General features: G+C 42.1%; 1 protein-coding gene across 1 annotated transcript in view; it reads right to left on the bottom strand.

Moving 5' to 3' along the window:
• Positions 1 to 13,315, bottom strand: part of ELAVL4 (ELAV like RNA binding protein 4) — a gene marked incomplete at its 3' end in the record, with an annotated part of 91,374 nt that overhangs the window by 55,823 nt on the left and 22,236 nt on the right. The window contains exon 2 of the mRNA XM_081323194.1: positions 46 to 286. Within this exon, the coding sequence (XP_081179320.1) occupies positions 46 to 286 (241 nt within the window). The remainder of the gene's footprint in view (positions 1 to 45; positions 287 to 13,315) is intronic.

Genomic DNA, 13,315 nt, shown 5'->3' with positions numbered 1-13,315 from the left:
TATATTGTAACAGAGGCAAGCAAGCAAAAAAATAAATACATGTACCTGTAATTTTATCTCTTACAAGCTTGCAGGATTCTATTTCACCAATGCTCCCAAAAAGGCTCCTGAACTCTTCTTGGGTCATGTTCTGGGGTAAGTAGTTGACTATGAGGTTGGTTTTGCTGTCATCTGTAGCTGCCCCTGTCTGCATAGGGGAAGGGCAATTTCGGCTGTTGCTGGCAGGACCATTGGTTGTATTGGATGTAGGGCCATTTGACACCTGAGGCTCCATGGTGCTAATTATCTATGCAGAAAGAAAAGGTGGAAAATATCCCTTCAATCCTCAGAGATACAGTTGCTATTTAAAAACATACAAGTGAACAAGTAGGTAGCATTCGTGGCCAATTTAAGAGAGTTAACAAAACAAAACAAAAACAGCTTGGTTCTTCTGCTATTGTTATAAAGTAGATCATGTTAGTCTTTGGCAGAAAGCACATAGTAAGACGCATAAACAAATACAACCTCTCCTTTTTTTCCCCTATTAGTTTTTTTAATGCAAAGCTAATTTTTCTTTTCATGATACATTTGTAATGTACAAATTTTACTATGATCCAAGGTATAACAGTGATTAAAATTACAGTTTTATCTAAGTGGAAGAGTCCCACGAAGAGATAAAAGCTGAAAAAGTGAAAGTACATTAGCTGTTTAATTACTGTGACACCTAGTATTTATTGTGACAGGTTTATTTGGGCCATTCAAACTAAGAAAGCTGTTACTGTGATAAGCTTGAAGAAAGACTTTTCGTCTTATCAAGGACACTTATTTACATCAACAAAGCAAGTATATTCTTCAACTATTTTGGCCACCAAAGATTTCTTTTGATTCTTTATTAAATAGAACTGAAACTCCAAATCATAGAATCAAAGTTTTAGAGTGAAAGGCAACATTTCACCCATCAAATCCAACCCCCATTTGGTGCATAAAATCAAATCAAAGTATTTCAGCAATAGCTGTTTTGCTCTGCTTAAACACAAGTGAGGGATGCCTTAGCATCTCTTTGGGTAATTAATTCCAGTTCTGAATTGCTGTTACTGTTAGAAGCATTTCCTTTCCAACATTCAATGGTAAGCTAACATCCTGTAACTTAATCTATCGTTTTGTGTTCTACACTCTGAAGTGATACATATTTTCGATACAACAGCTTTTCAGAATTTGAAGAATGCTGTCATCTCTCCAGTCAATCTTCCCAAGGCTAAAGGTTCCCATGTCCTTCAATCTCTCTTCACAGATCTTTGTAGTTCCTTGATCATCTTTGTTCATTTCTGTAATTATCTAATTTTGTCTTCTACGATGTTAGTTATCCCACCCACTTTGTGTCACCAACAAATATGATACATGTCAGGGCTGCCCTAGGGTTTGTTACAATGTGATGCTTTGCGCAGTTTTGTTCCAGGTCTTGCCTAATGTCAGGGCTGCCTCCGTTCAATCCCTAGGAAAGAAAAACCCTTGGCTCTGTGGATTTAGAGAAAAGGTACTTTTACTAAGAAAGAACTGAATACAGCAGAGGTCAGGCAAGAACTGGAGCAAAACTGCCCGAAGCATCAAATTGAAACAAACCCTAGGCCCACCCATCCCCCTTGTAGCTAAGCAACCAAAGTTCAATCATTGGCCAGAAGATATTTTAGGAAAGTCTCTGAGGTAGGCATATTGTCTCTGTCTTCTGAAGCCAGATGAAATGACCTTGAATAGATAAGCGAAGTCCGAGCTGGCTATTGCAAAGCTTCTTGAAAAATTTCCACTGTCTCCACCTGCGTACCTCCCTCACAAAGGCTCCCCACTTCCCCCCATTGCTAACAGCTGACAGCAAGCAAAGGCAGATGGAGGCTGACAGATAAGCATTCCTTCCACCTCTTATTTAAGTTATTTATAAAAAATGTTGAAAACTGTAGGATCCAAGGCTGAACCTTATGGCAATCTACTAAATATTTCCTCCAGCCTAATGAGAAAACTGTTGATCACTTTTCATGTAAGATTTTCAGTTCAACTATATATCCATTTAAATGTTAGCCTCTGTAGCGCGAACTTAACTAATTTGCAAATAAAAAAGTTACGGGACTAATAAATGATTTGCTAAAGTCAAGACGCAGTGCCTCTATAGTACTCCCACAATTCATCAGAGAAATTATCAGATTAAAAAAAGTTATAAAATTAATCTGACAAAATTTAAGCTAGCACTTATATATAAGCCAATATTACATAATTAAACTTAAATTAATGCAATTAAACTTCACCTGTTGAGTAAAAAAGTGATTTTTACAAGATTCAGAAACAATGTAACAAGACTTATAAACTATTTTTAATAATATATATCTTTTAAAATCACAGCGTTCTTTATACAACTCAAAAGGGTAAAGTTTCTTAAACACTGTAATTTATACCTATGACATACAACACAACATGTAAAGTTAAAGTTTGCTTAGGACTGTTACAGATTTCTACAGCTGCCTTTGTTCAAAGACAATCAAAACTTTTATTGCCTGTTTCTCCCTTGCCTGCTGTGGAAAAAAAAAGATAAAATCCTTATAGCAGTACATATATAACAAGATATGCTATTTCATTTATTTATTTAAAATATTTGTATAGCCAAATATATTTGTGTGCTACCTACTTCATAGGTTCTAGGAGGCTTACATCTACAAATGTGACAAGATATGGTGATAATTAATTAAGCTACCATGATGGCTAATCCAGCCAATCCATAGGAGGTACTCTCAGCCTTATGTGAAACTTTACTCTTCAAATGCTCTGTAGAAAAGCAGTCTTCACTGTTTTTGTGAATGACATCAGTGAAGAAACCTCAGATATTTTGTTCTAGAGAAATATATATATAGCAGGACAGGGAGAGTGGGCACACCACTTATCCAAATGAAGCTGAACTATTACCAACAGTGTTTTGTTCTGTGCCTAAACTAAAACCCAGATTGAAAAAAATCCAGAATGGCAAAGCAATAGCCAGAACCATTGGCATGTATGTCAGAAGCTTGTCATGCATTTAAAATTCAAAACTTACATTAGACATATCCATACACACAATCCTTAAAGCATTTCTACATTACCATAATTCTTTGAAGAACCTCACATTTTTCAAAAGACTAACACAATTACTTCTCCAAAACCTGGATTATATGAATCTCAATTGAATTACTGTAATGACTGCAACAATACTATGAAGGACATCTGGACCATACATGGGGTAAATAGAAGTAGTCCTCAAGAAATGGCAGGCCATTTAACAACAGTTCAAAGTTAAGACTGACATCTCCCAAACTACATATGACTATTTCAAAGTTATGACAACTGAACTGGCCCTGTGGCTTATGACAGACCACAAGGATGCTGCAACCTTCCCCTGCCTCTCTTCCCCTATCCCAGGGATAGGCAACCTTGGCTCTTTTATGACTCGTGGACTTCAACTCCCAGAATTCCTGAGCCAGCATGGCTGGCTCAGGAATTCTGAGAGTTGAAGTCCACGAGTCATAAGAGCCAAGGTTGCCTACCCCTGCCCTATCCTGCCTCAAGGAGACCTGCAGCACTCGGGCCTTTCCCATGCCTCTCGGAAGCAGCAGCCATTTTCAGGCAGAAATGTGATTGCTTTCACAGCTTTGTCTGCCAATTAGCTGATCACCAATCATCTGACCATCTGTCCTGTCTCTGGCTAGGCTTCAAGAAGCTGGCTCTTGCATAAAAAGGTGTCAGCTTCAGGACAAGCTTCCCCAAACTTTTCCTTCTTAGCCCTCTCCCCCCCCCCCTAGAAAGCCACCTTTCTTCAGTATACAACAAAGCTGGGAGGGATGTACTTGTTGATCTCTTTCAACCCTCCAATTAGGTTCTAAAACTAAATTCTGCTTTCCAATTTCTTTCACTTTCAAAAACCTTACCTTGACTCCAGGGGGAAGGGTAGAGGAATGGAAGAAAAAAAAATGAAAATCTTTTTGCAGCTTTTTCCCTTGAACTGGAAAAAAAACCTTCGTCTCCAAAAGTGAGTTGACTACTGTTCTGTAGAAACTTGTGCAAGAAAATATAGGGTGCTGGGTCTTTACAAGCTTTATAGGCTGTCTGACTGCCTATAGAGTCCAACTACAACTTAAAGGCTAAACTGCCCTCTCCACGCAGTGAGATAGACAGCTAAAGTTTGCAAAAACCCAATAGTTAAAAGCATCAAACTAGAAACTGGAAGACTGTGAGTTCTAATTCAGCTTTATTCATGAAACTAGCTGAGTGACCTTAGGCCAATCATTCCCTCCTGGTACTAGGAAGAAGACATTGGCAAACTTCAGAAATATTGCCAAGAAAACTGCAGTCCTGGCAACTGCCAGAGTCAACACTGAATCAAAGGCATGCATGCATACACACACACAAAAAGCTTTTTAGAAAAATGAAAAAATACGTAACAGAAACTAATTAATATTTAATATACAATATAGTGCGAATATCACATTCATATTTGGGAAAATTCTACTTCCTCTGATGAAATAAAACTACTCAAGCTGTTTGGGCAGTTGTGTAAAATGGCTATGGATTCATCACTATCTTCTTTAACCTACAAATAAAAAATCTGTTTCTGTCCTTTGACCATCATTCCTAACAACTCTTAAGTGCTCTTTATTATTTTCTGCTTTACTTGCCTCGAAGAGAGATCTTTGGGTGAACTCCAGGAACTCTGAGGGCAGAAGAGCTTTGGCAGCACATCAACATACTGGAGCAACTACATACTAGTACAGCAACTAAAAGATTGGACAGTTGAGGATCACAATGGAAGAAACTCCATATAGTTCACACAGTTGTTTCAAATTTCTGAGCAACAACCACTGAGTGAGGCTCACATTGCAGGGCACTCCATGTGGATTTACTTACTTAGCAAGCTTGGAGTTATAGTGGAATTCATTCAACATTTTCTCATGTTCTCCACTCTCCTTTAGCTCCACCACTATGACCATTTACTCTGATACACTGGCTGTAAGGCCATATGCAATCATACATGAAGCATGTATGTTATGTTTTGGCTAGCAGATTATATGGCTTAGACAGAAAAAAGGAGGGTTGTTTTTATCTATTTATTATGCCAACATCTACTGCCCAAATATACCGCTGTACTGCTTGTTTTTTGTAAAGGTTTTTGTGAAGAAGCTGGATGAAGAAAAGCAGGTAGAATGCTTTACATTTGAAAATCCAAGAGTATTTTGCTTGATCTGCTCATTTTAGGATGTGCATGTTCATTTTTTACTGCATTATTAACACATCAATTTGTTTCTCTTACAAAGCCACACTTAAGACTTTTGGTTTGTCTTATTTGTTGCAATTTTTTCAGTGTTAGAAAAAGGACTGTTTCATTGAGCAATATATGCACTTGACTCAAAAAATATTTTTTGATATCTATGCTACTGAGCACTGACACTGTAAAATAATTGTTCCAGAATGGCAGCACATCTTGTTTGGTTTGGTGGCCAGTGAAGAAAAGAGGGTAAATTTGCAAGTGCACTTTTAAATTACAGGTAATCCCGCAGGTACCAACATTTAGCGAATTTTCACAAAAATGAATTTATTCAGAAAGGGTACTTACATTAGAAATTCAAAACTGACCAAAAGAGAGGCCTCTGTAGCCATGTGACTTAGATTCAGTCACTGTTGCAACGGCGGCTATTTTTAACGCTGTGACTTGTTTGGGTTACAAACGCAATTTCCTGAAGCTGGCAGGGTTTGTTTGTTTGTTTTTGTCCCTGGTCACATGGCCAAACAAGATCCGGTGATTTCTGCACCAAGTTCTGGATTTTTTGGGTGGTGCATGGAGGATCTGTTTTATTTATTTATTTATTTATTTTTGGGACTTATATGCCGCCCTATCTCCCGAAGGACTCAGGGCGGCTAACAACAATAAAAAACAACAATACAAAAATTAAAAAAGAATTAAATAACAGCCCCAAAATAAATTAACTACACAGTTAAAAATTAAAACATATTTAAAAACCCATCATCAATGGACTTCCGGTGGCGACGCGGCGCCGAAGACAGCCGCCTCCGGGCTGTCCGCTCCGCAGCTGTGTTTTTCCATCGTAAACAGCGCCGATCAGCTGTTTAGATGGATTTGAAGCCCCCTCCTCGGGAGAAGAGGAGGGGATGAGGCCCCAGGTAGGGGTTGAGCTCTCCGGGGCCGCCTGAACTGAGAGTTTGGGAGGCTGAAGGATTGAGCCCCCCCGAAGCCTGGGTTGCTCCGAGCTGCGCAGTGTCTGCTCCGTGATTTTTGGAGCAGAGCCAGGCGTTAGCAACCACCCCTGCCAGAAGGAATACTTTTGAGTATAAAGATGCAGGCAGAGCGGTACAGGAGGTCAAGGTGATGTGGACTTTTATTTTTACTCTCTAGCTCAACGGATTTTATAGCTTTAAAGTGAAAGTGCGCAATAAGTGAAAGTGACGAAAGATGGCGGCCAAAACTTCTAAAGCTCTTCGGAATGCGGGGTTTTCCCCGGTGCAACAGACCTCGTTGCAAGCTTTGCTTCCTCCTGTACCTCCTCCGGCGTTGACGCCTAAGGATTTACAAGATGCCCTTGAAAAGCATTCACAATTAATATCTGATATGATGGATGAAAAGTTGAAAAAGCTGGAGGAGAAGTTGGAGAAGAAGATGGAGGAGAAGTTTAGAGCAATGAGGGTAGACATGTTGTCTATGATTGAAAGTGTAGCTGAATGTGTGCAACAGCTGGATGCAAAAGTGGAGGATCTCAGTCAAAAGAACTCTATATTAGAAGCAAAGGTATTAGAGAATGAAAATATAAGGGATAAAGTGGACGGAGAATTGAGCCTCGCTCAGTATCATCAGATGCAGTATGCTATTAGAATTAGGGGCTTAAAGGAGAATTCTAAAGAAGATTTAAAGCAGCTGATCTCTGAAGCTTTGGAAGCGGTATTGGGCCAGCCAGCATCTGAAATTGAGGGAAGTATGGATAAAATTTTTCGTGTTAATTCATGGATTGCAAGACAGAGGAAGTTACCCAGAGATGTGGTGGTCTATTTTACAAAGAGAGTAATTAGAGATGAAGTCATTCAAGCTGCTTATGATACTAAATTGGTAGTTGCTGAGCAAGAAGTCTTGGTTTTAAAAGAGATTCCTCCAAAGATTTTAAAGAGAAGGAAAGATTTTGCATTTCTTGTACAGGAACTTAAGAAATGTGATATTAAGTTCAGATGGGAGATTCCAGTTGGACTGGTGGTGATGCATGAAGGTAAAAGACATCGTTTGGTTACTGTGGCTCAGGCACATGATTTTTATAGCAATGTGTTAAAAGCAATTCCCCTACCACTTCTGGAAGCTGCAAAGGGATATGGTGAGGGAAAGCTTCAAGAAGTTGCAGATAGACAGACAGAGGAGAATGGTGCTGGAGGGGATCAAGTTACAGTCTCATCGGTTGCTGCAGGAGAGCAGAGGATGACGCGTGCCGCCCTAAGACGAGTGAGACGAGAGCAAGACCAGCAGAAAGTTATGGAACCTCCAAAGCGTACTTACAGTGAAGCTGTGGGAGGGGTGCGGTCTAAAGAAGTTGAAGGGGTCATTTCAGATATGCTCCAAAAGCTTTGGAGTGTCAAGATTGGTGACTAAATTTCTAATTAGAATGTCAATGGATTGAATTCATCATAGAGGAGAAAGAAAGCTTTTTAATATTTAAAACAATTTAAGACTGATGTTATCTGTTTGCAAGAAACGTATATTAGGGTTGTGGACTAAAAGTATTTGTACGCAAGCTTCTAATCAACAACAAGTTGATTTTTCTTAACTTACTATAAACAAAGGTTACCTAATTGGATTATAATTTTTTTAAATTTTTTATTTTATTCTTATTGGAGATTGGAATGGTGTCCTAGACGTATAGATGGATGATCTGGAACTGCGAGATATTTGGCGTGATATATGCAAGAACTATTTTTGATTATAGTTCAGTTTGGTTGGAGATTAATAAGGTTAATAGAGATAGGCGCTTTTGGTGCGTAATTGAGAATTTGTCTAGAGATTAGAGAAATGTGGGAGAATGTAAATAGTAGATGAAAGTTTTTTCTTTGAAATTAATATGAATAAGGATTGGGATTAAGAAATTTTATTTAGCTTTTGAGTAAAATTCCTTTTGTTTTCTTCCTTTTTTTTCTTATCTGTAATATTATTACTGTTTGTAATCATTTTACATGAGCCAGAGGGTGATAGAATTAATAGTTTATTGTTGATAGCATATGGATGCTTATGTTTGTTTTTCGTTTTTATACCCTGTATTTAGCTCTGGGAAGTCGGGGGGGGAGGTGGGAATGGGGGAGGGATAGGGAGGGTTAGATGGGGGTGGGGGAGGGGGGGGATTAAAGTTAAAATGTATTGTAAAACTTTTTAAATAAAAAAAAACCCATCATCAATCCAGGTCAGCCTGATGGAAGAAAAATGTTTTGAGGTCGCGGCGAAAGGACCGGAGGTCAGGGGCCATTCAAAGCTCAAGGGGGAGTTGGTTCCAAAGGGCTGGTGCTCCCACAGAGAAGGCCCTCCCCCTGGGGGTCGCCAGCCGACATTGTCTGACCGACGGCACCCTGAGGAGGCCCTCTCTGTGCGAGCGCACTGGGCGATGGGAAGTCGTCCCCGGTAGCAGACGGTCTTGCAAATATCCCGGGCCTAAGCCATGTAGGGCTTTAAAGGTAAGTACCAGCACCTTAAATCTCGCCCGGAAGACAACTGGTAGCCAATGCAGCTCACGCAGGAGGGGTGTAATATGGGAGCATCGGGATGCTCCCATCACTACCCGTGTGGCCGCATTCTGCACCAGCTGAAGCCTCCGGGTGGTCTTCAAGGGCAGCCCCATGTAGAGAGCATTGCAGTAGTCTATACGGGAGGTAACGAGTGCATGAGTGACCGTACATAGGGAATCTCGGTCCAGATAGGGGCGCAACTGGCACACCAGGCAAACCTGGGCAAATGCCCCCCTGGCCACGACTCCAATATGATCTTCAAAACTGAGTCGTGAGTCCAGGAGGACGCCTAAATTGCGCGCCCTATTAACGGGAGGCAACACCTCTCCTCCCATAACCAAAGATGGAACCTCTTGGACAAGTCGAGATGCCGGTACATAGAGCCACTCAGTCTTGGCCGGGTTGAGCTGGAGCCTGTTCTTCCCCATCCAAATCCGTACTGCTTCCAGGCAACGGGACATCACATCGAGGGCATCACTGGCTTGGTTCGGGGTGGAGATAAAGAGCTGGGTATCATCGGCATATTGATGATACCTCACCCACAAACCACGGATGATCTCACCCAGCGGCTTCATATACATGTTGAACAGGAGGGGCGAGAGCACCGACCCCTGAGGCACCCCACAATTAAGGGGCCTAGGGGTTGACCTCTGCCCTCCTGTCAACACCGTCTGTGAGCGGCCCGAGGTAGGAGGAGAACCACCGTAAAACGGTGCCTCCCACTCCCAACCCTGCAAGACGTCGCAGCAAGATACCATGGTCGATGGTATCAAAAGCCACTGAGCGATCTAAAAGGACCGGGACATAGGAATAACCCCCGTCTCGGGCCCGCCAGAGATCATCCACCAGTGCGACCAATGCCGTCTCCATGCTGTACCCGGGCCTGAAACCCGATTGGTATGGATCCAGATACTCAAGTTTCCTCCAGGACCAAAGGGAGCTGCCGTGCCACCACGCTCTCAACAACCTTCGCAAGAAAGCGAAGGTTGGAGACAAGACGAAAGTTGTTTAGAATAGCTGGATCCAAGGCAGGTTTCTTGAGGAGGGGCCTTACCATTGCCTCCTTCAAGGCAGCAGGGAAGCACCCCTCACTCAAGGAAGCATTTATAACTGCCAGGAGCCAGCCTCGTGTAATCTCCCGGGCCGCATAAACCAGCCAGGAGGGACACGGGTCCAACAAACACGTGGCGGCACTTAATTTCCCCATGATCCTTTCCACTTCATCCGGAGTCACAGGATCAAACTCTTCCCAGATATTATCGGCCAAACCCATCGTTTCCCCTTCGTCAGACACTGCCCAGTCGGAGTCCAAGCCAGCCCGAATCTGAGCGATTTTATCCACCAGATACTCACTAAACTCCTCGGCCCGTCCCTGCAAAGGGTCCTCTCCCGTCCCCTGATTTAAAAGGGAACGGGTCACCCTAAACAGGGCGGCCGGGCGGTTATCTGCGGATGCAATGAGGGTGGCAAAGTGAGCACGCTTCGCCACCTCCATTGCCACAAGATAAGATCTAGAAAAGGATCTTAACTGTGTTCGATCAGACTCAGACCAACTGGACCTCCAAATGCTCTCTAAGCCCCTTATCCGGCGCTTCATCTCCCGCAGGTCCACGGAGAACCAAGGAGCGAGCCAGGATCTGCGCCGGGTCAGAGGCCGCAAAGGCACAACACGGTCGAGAGCCTCCAAAGCCGCCCATTGCCAGGCATCAACTAAGGTCTTGACCGGGCTGTGGGAAAGGGAGGAAGGAATAAGTCCAAGCGCTGTCTGGAACCTATCTGGGTCCATCAGGCACCTGGGGCGGAACCACCTGGTCGGTTCCGCCTCCCAGCAGCAGGGAGTGGCATGACGGAGGCTCAGCCGCAGGAGATAATGGTCTGTCCATGAAAGGGGTTGAGATGTTGGAGTAACCCCACCCAGACCATTAAACCACTGCCCAGAGATGAAAATGAGGTTGGGCGTGTTTCCCCCCTCGTGAGTCGGACCCTGAATAATCTGGTGGGGTCCTGGGGATCAGTTGGGTCAGGTCAGACCCAACTGACCCCCAGGACCCCACCTCAGGAGAAGGGACTCACATCCGCCAATCTGCGAGGCAGTGGTCTCCCGCGGACAAAGGGCCTCCTTAATAACAACTGCCACCACCCCCGCCCCTACCCTGAGCCCGAGGCTGGTGAAGCACACGGAAACCTGGTGGGCATAACTCAATCAAAGGGACCCCTCCCTCCGGGCCCAACCAGGTTTCAGTAATGCATGCCAGGTCTGTTGCTGCCCAGGCTTGAGGATTGGAGTGCTAGAATTGCTTCTGTATTTTAAAATATTATTTTTTGTTACTCTATAGTACTGTACTGTTTTGTTTGTAAGCACTTTGGGAACTGCTGTGTTTTTTAAGTACTGTACTTTGCAAACTATTGTGTTTGTAAGTACAGTACTTTGCAAAGATAACATTTGTTAACATTTGCCTTGACACTGCTTGAGAAATGCTAGCAGGCATCTACACAAAGCATTCTATAACATTGTGTTTCCTTGCTTTTATTTTGGAGATTAGCATATATTACTGTAGTTTGTAGATTTTAAATTTAAATTACCTCCAGTTGTGGGTGCCCCATCACTGGAAGCTTTTAAGAAGAGACTGGATAGGCATTTATCAGAAATACTCTCTTGTGAGAGCAGTGGGTTAGATTAGATGACCTCAAGGTCCCTTCCATATCTATTACTGTGGCAAGTTGAGAGTTCTGTAAATCCCTTCCCCATCTCCCTCTGGGTGCCTGGCTGGAGAGTCTTAAGCTAATTAGTGGCAAGTGGTGTTTTTTTTTTAAGCAACTACAGCTGAAGACACTTGAGCTGACTAGCAACAAATTTTTTTTTTTTTTAAAAAAGCAACTGCAACGGATGTGAGCCTGCTTGGAGGCAATTTAATTCTTCAGCCAAGGCTGCACCGGAAACAGCTGATGGGTGGCTAGCGGGAAAGCCTCTCAGTTCAGTTAATGATGGCAGCAATCAATTAACAAATTGGAGGAAATAGTAAGACAGATTTTTGTTCATTTAATGATCCATTTGATTCAATTAATGAATTTGATTTTAAAAATGTGTAAAATTGAGTCTGATTCATTTGACAAATTTTTTTGACTTAAGATCCTAATGGGCAGGCTCCATTAGGTTCTTACCTCGAGGTCTATCTGTTTTAGGGTAAATGGAGACAAGGTTAGGGTTGGCATAGTCATGAGGCTTAGAAGAAGTTAATTAAAAACATTTTGAAAGTGCACTTTTGGCATTAATTATAAACTATTTAGCATCAGGTCCTTCTGCCTTGGAACAGGTAACTGACGAAAAATGTTTTGTATGAGAGATAAAATAAAAATTATAGTCTCTTTTCACATTCCCTTTAAACACAAAACTTATACCACTTCCATTTCCAAGAGCACAGCCAGTTTAAGAAGGATTAAAGTTACCAATGTCCATCTAGATCTTTGTAGCAGAGGATTATTCTGAATCCCACTTTTTCCTTTTCACAGAATATTTGACACTGTTTTGGGTTTTGTATCAGCCACACCCAGACAAAGCAAAGCACTTTACATTTTGTTCTGTCCAAACCACAGGCAACTTGAATCAGATGGACAAAACTTAAGGAATATAGTATTGTAGAACCCACTCATGACACTCCTCTGGGCCTTTTTAAAAAGCTAGGAGGAGTATGGGTCTAAGGAGTGGGTGATTGAACTCACAGTCATAAAGACAGTGCACACACAAAAGGCATGCAATTTGGATGCACAGTATACTGTATGTATTTAATAAAGGTAAAGGTACTTAATGTATTTATAGTAAATATAATATGCATTATATAATCTATAAAATTATACATAGAATTACAAATTTTAAAATATTAAGTGCAGTTATAATACAGATTCTTCTTAATCTGTTTAAAAATGGGGAAAATGAATTAAATGAAATATATAAACACTTGCAACATCACAACTGAATTTAGATTTGATTGGCATCATCTAAATTAATATATTGATGATTTTGAGGAATTGTATTATTCATACCAATCATTTGTTGCTGTTGTTAGCTGCGAAGTCGTGTCCGACCCATCGCAACCCCATGGACAACATTCCTCCAGGCCTTCCTGTCCTCTACCATCTTCTGGAGTCTATTTAAGCTCACGCCTACTGCTTCAGTGACTCCATCCAGCCACCTCATTCTCTGTCGTCCCCTTCTATTGCCCTCAATCTTTCCTAGCATTAGGCTCTTCTCCAGTGAGTCCTTCCTTCTCATTAGGTGGCCAAAGTATTTGAGTTTTAGCTGCAGGATCTGGCCTTCTAAAGAGCAGTCAGGGTTGATCTCCTCTAGGACTGACCGGTTTGATCGCCTTGCAGTCCAAGGGACTCGCAGGAGTCTTCTCCAGCACCATAGCTCAAAGGCCTCAATTCTTTGGCGCTCGGCCTTTCTTATGGTCCAACTTTCACTGCCATACATTGCAACTGGGAAGACCATAGCCTTGACTATACGCACTTTTGCTGACAGGGTGATGTCTCTGCTTTTTAGTGTGCTGTCTAGATTTGTCAT

The sequence above is a fragment of the Vipera berus genome (assembly GCF_964194415.1).
Source record: "Vipera berus genome assembly, chromosome: 3".
NCBI classification, from domain to species: Eukaryota; Metazoa; Chordata; class Lepidosauria; order Squamata; family Viperidae; genus Vipera; species Vipera berus.
Note: the sequence above shows the minus strand (reverse complement) of the source record. Positions and strands in the feature narration are given on the sequence as shown.